The sequence below is a fragment of the Myotis davidii genome, unplaced genomic scaffold (genome assembly GCF_000327345.1).
Source record: "Myotis davidii unplaced genomic scaffold, ASM32734v1 scaffold327, whole genome shotgun sequence".
Lineage (NCBI taxonomy): Eukaryota > Metazoa > Chordata > Mammalia > Chiroptera > Vespertilionidae > Myotis > Myotis davidii.
This window is the reverse complement of record NW_006298628.1, coordinates 3,847,707-3,849,589: the sequence shown is the minus strand read 5'-3', so window position 1 is coordinate 3,849,589 and position 1,883 is coordinate 3,847,707. Positions and strand designations below refer to the sequence as shown.

Genomic DNA, 1,883 nt, shown 5'->3' with positions numbered 1-1,883 from the left:
AAAGACTCGGGCTCCTCCTCCGTCTTCGCGGAGAGCCCGGGAGGCAAGGCCCGCAGTGCCGGGGGCTCCTCGACAGCCGGAGTCCCCCCTCCCGAGCTCTTCCCCGGGCCCGGGGAGCGCCCGCTCGTTGGGTTCGGGCCGCCCGTGCCAGCGAAGGACACAGAGACCAGGTAAGGGAAGCTGGCGAGGTCTCAGGCCGCGGGGGTGGTGGAGAGGGCACTGCAGCGTCTGTGGAGGGTGGTGCTCTGGACTCCGAGACCCTGGAGGCCTCTGTAGACCTGGGGTCGTAGGGGGGTCGCCGGAGTACCTTGTGGCAGGGAAGGCAATGGAGAGACGGACGGGCCGCTTTCCTTCTGTCCATAAGCACTGAGGGGTGGACACGGGGCCCTAAGGACTCTGGAGACCTGGGCTTGCATTCGTCCCCCAGCCGGTTTTCCTAACCCCAAATCGAGGTGCATCAGCTCTCATCTTTAGAGCCTTTCTTGCCCAGACTCTGCAGCCGGGAGCTGTCCAGCACGGGGCCTGCTGAAGTTCACAGGGAGGGGGTGCTGGTTAGAAGTGGGGGTGGGGAGGAGGTCCATTCAGTGAGGTGGCCTCCGATGCGGGGAACTCGTGCTCATCACTCAGCTCCTTCCTAAGGATGCAGGGCTGGAGGAGCTGACGGGGCACTGACTGTCCCCCGCTGCCCCTGGGCAGTGCTGCTGGGAGGTGAGAAGTGATTTGCATTCACACAGCTCTCTTGTGGCCTGTGTGCCAGGCAGTGCACTGGACACTGTCAATGCCAAGTTGGGCAAACCCGGTTCTGCCCTGTTTAGTGGGGGAGACGCATTAAAAAAAAGGCGTGCACTTCCCGTGGGAGGGTGTACAGGGATTCCTCAAGGCTGCTGGGGGCTCTGGGATGGCTTTGAGGAGGACATTCCAGGCAAAGGGAGAACGCGTGGAGGCACTGAGAGGCAAGGGTGGGGCCCATTAGGGAGCCAGTGGTGAGAGATGAGACTGTGGAGGGAGGGGGTGACTGTCGGATGGAGATGGGCTTACCAGTGTTATATGGGGGTGAGGGGGCTTGATCCTTAGGTGTTGGGGCCCTTGGAATTGTTTGTGTGCTGGTGGCTGGAGGGAATGGTATTTCCTCTAATTATTAATCTTAGCAATGGTCAGAAGGGACCCCATGCCTGAACAAGGGTTTGCTCAAAGCCACCGTCCTCCCCAGGGAGCGCATGGAGGCCATGGAGAAGCAGATTGCCAGCCTCACAGGCCTGGTGCAGAGCGCCCTGCTGCGAGGCTCGGAGCCCGAGACCCCCAGGTGAGGCTGCTCCCAGCACCAGGCAGGGCCCCCGGCTGGGGCAAGAGGGAGGGAGCGTGGGCAGCAGGGGCCCCGGGCTCAGCTCTGCCAGTGTCTCTCCGTGTGACTCTGGGTGTGAGTCCCTTCCTTTCTCTGGGCTCCATCCTGAGATCAGGGGCCTGGAGAGTATGGTTAGGTCTACCCAGCTTTGACTGCCCGGGGCCAGCCTGGACCCTCTGATGGCCCTCTTTTCCCCTGTGCCACAGTGAGAAGATTGAAGGCTCCAATGGAGCAGCCACGCCCTCAGCACGTGAGTGACCCCGCTCTCCTCCCCTTAAGCGCTCCGAGCCTCAGATTACCAATCTGTAAACAATACTTGAAAGGAAAATGAGTAGTCACCTTAGCCCAAGAAGGCTTTGCCCTGACGCCCCACAGGAGGGCGGACTACTATCTGGGGCAGGGAGTCAGAGCCACGTGCCTCTGTCGCTACTGTGTGTGGGGGACCTGGCCTCAAAGCCTCCAAGCTCACGGTTTGTTCTCCCATCCGCACGGCCCCTCTGCAGCCTGCGGGTCCGGCAGCCGGAGCAGCGGGGCCACCCCA

The 1,883-nt window shown here is 62.1% G+C and overlaps 1 protein-coding gene across 1 annotated transcript in view; it reads left to right on the top strand.

Moving 5' to 3' along the window:
• Positions 1-1,883, top strand: part of SRCIN1 (SRC kinase signaling inhibitor 1) — a 41,786-nt gene that overhangs the window by 13,532 nt on the left and 26,371 nt on the right. The window contains exons 6-9 of the mRNA XM_015570788.1: positions 5-170; positions 1,211-1,303; positions 1,549-1,592; positions 1,846-1,882. Of these exons, the coding sequence (XP_015426274.1) occupies positions 5-170; positions 1,211-1,303; positions 1,549-1,592; positions 1,846-1,882 (340 nt within the window). The remainder of the gene's footprint in view (positions 1-4; positions 171-1,210; positions 1,304-1,548; positions 1,593-1,845; position 1,883) is intronic.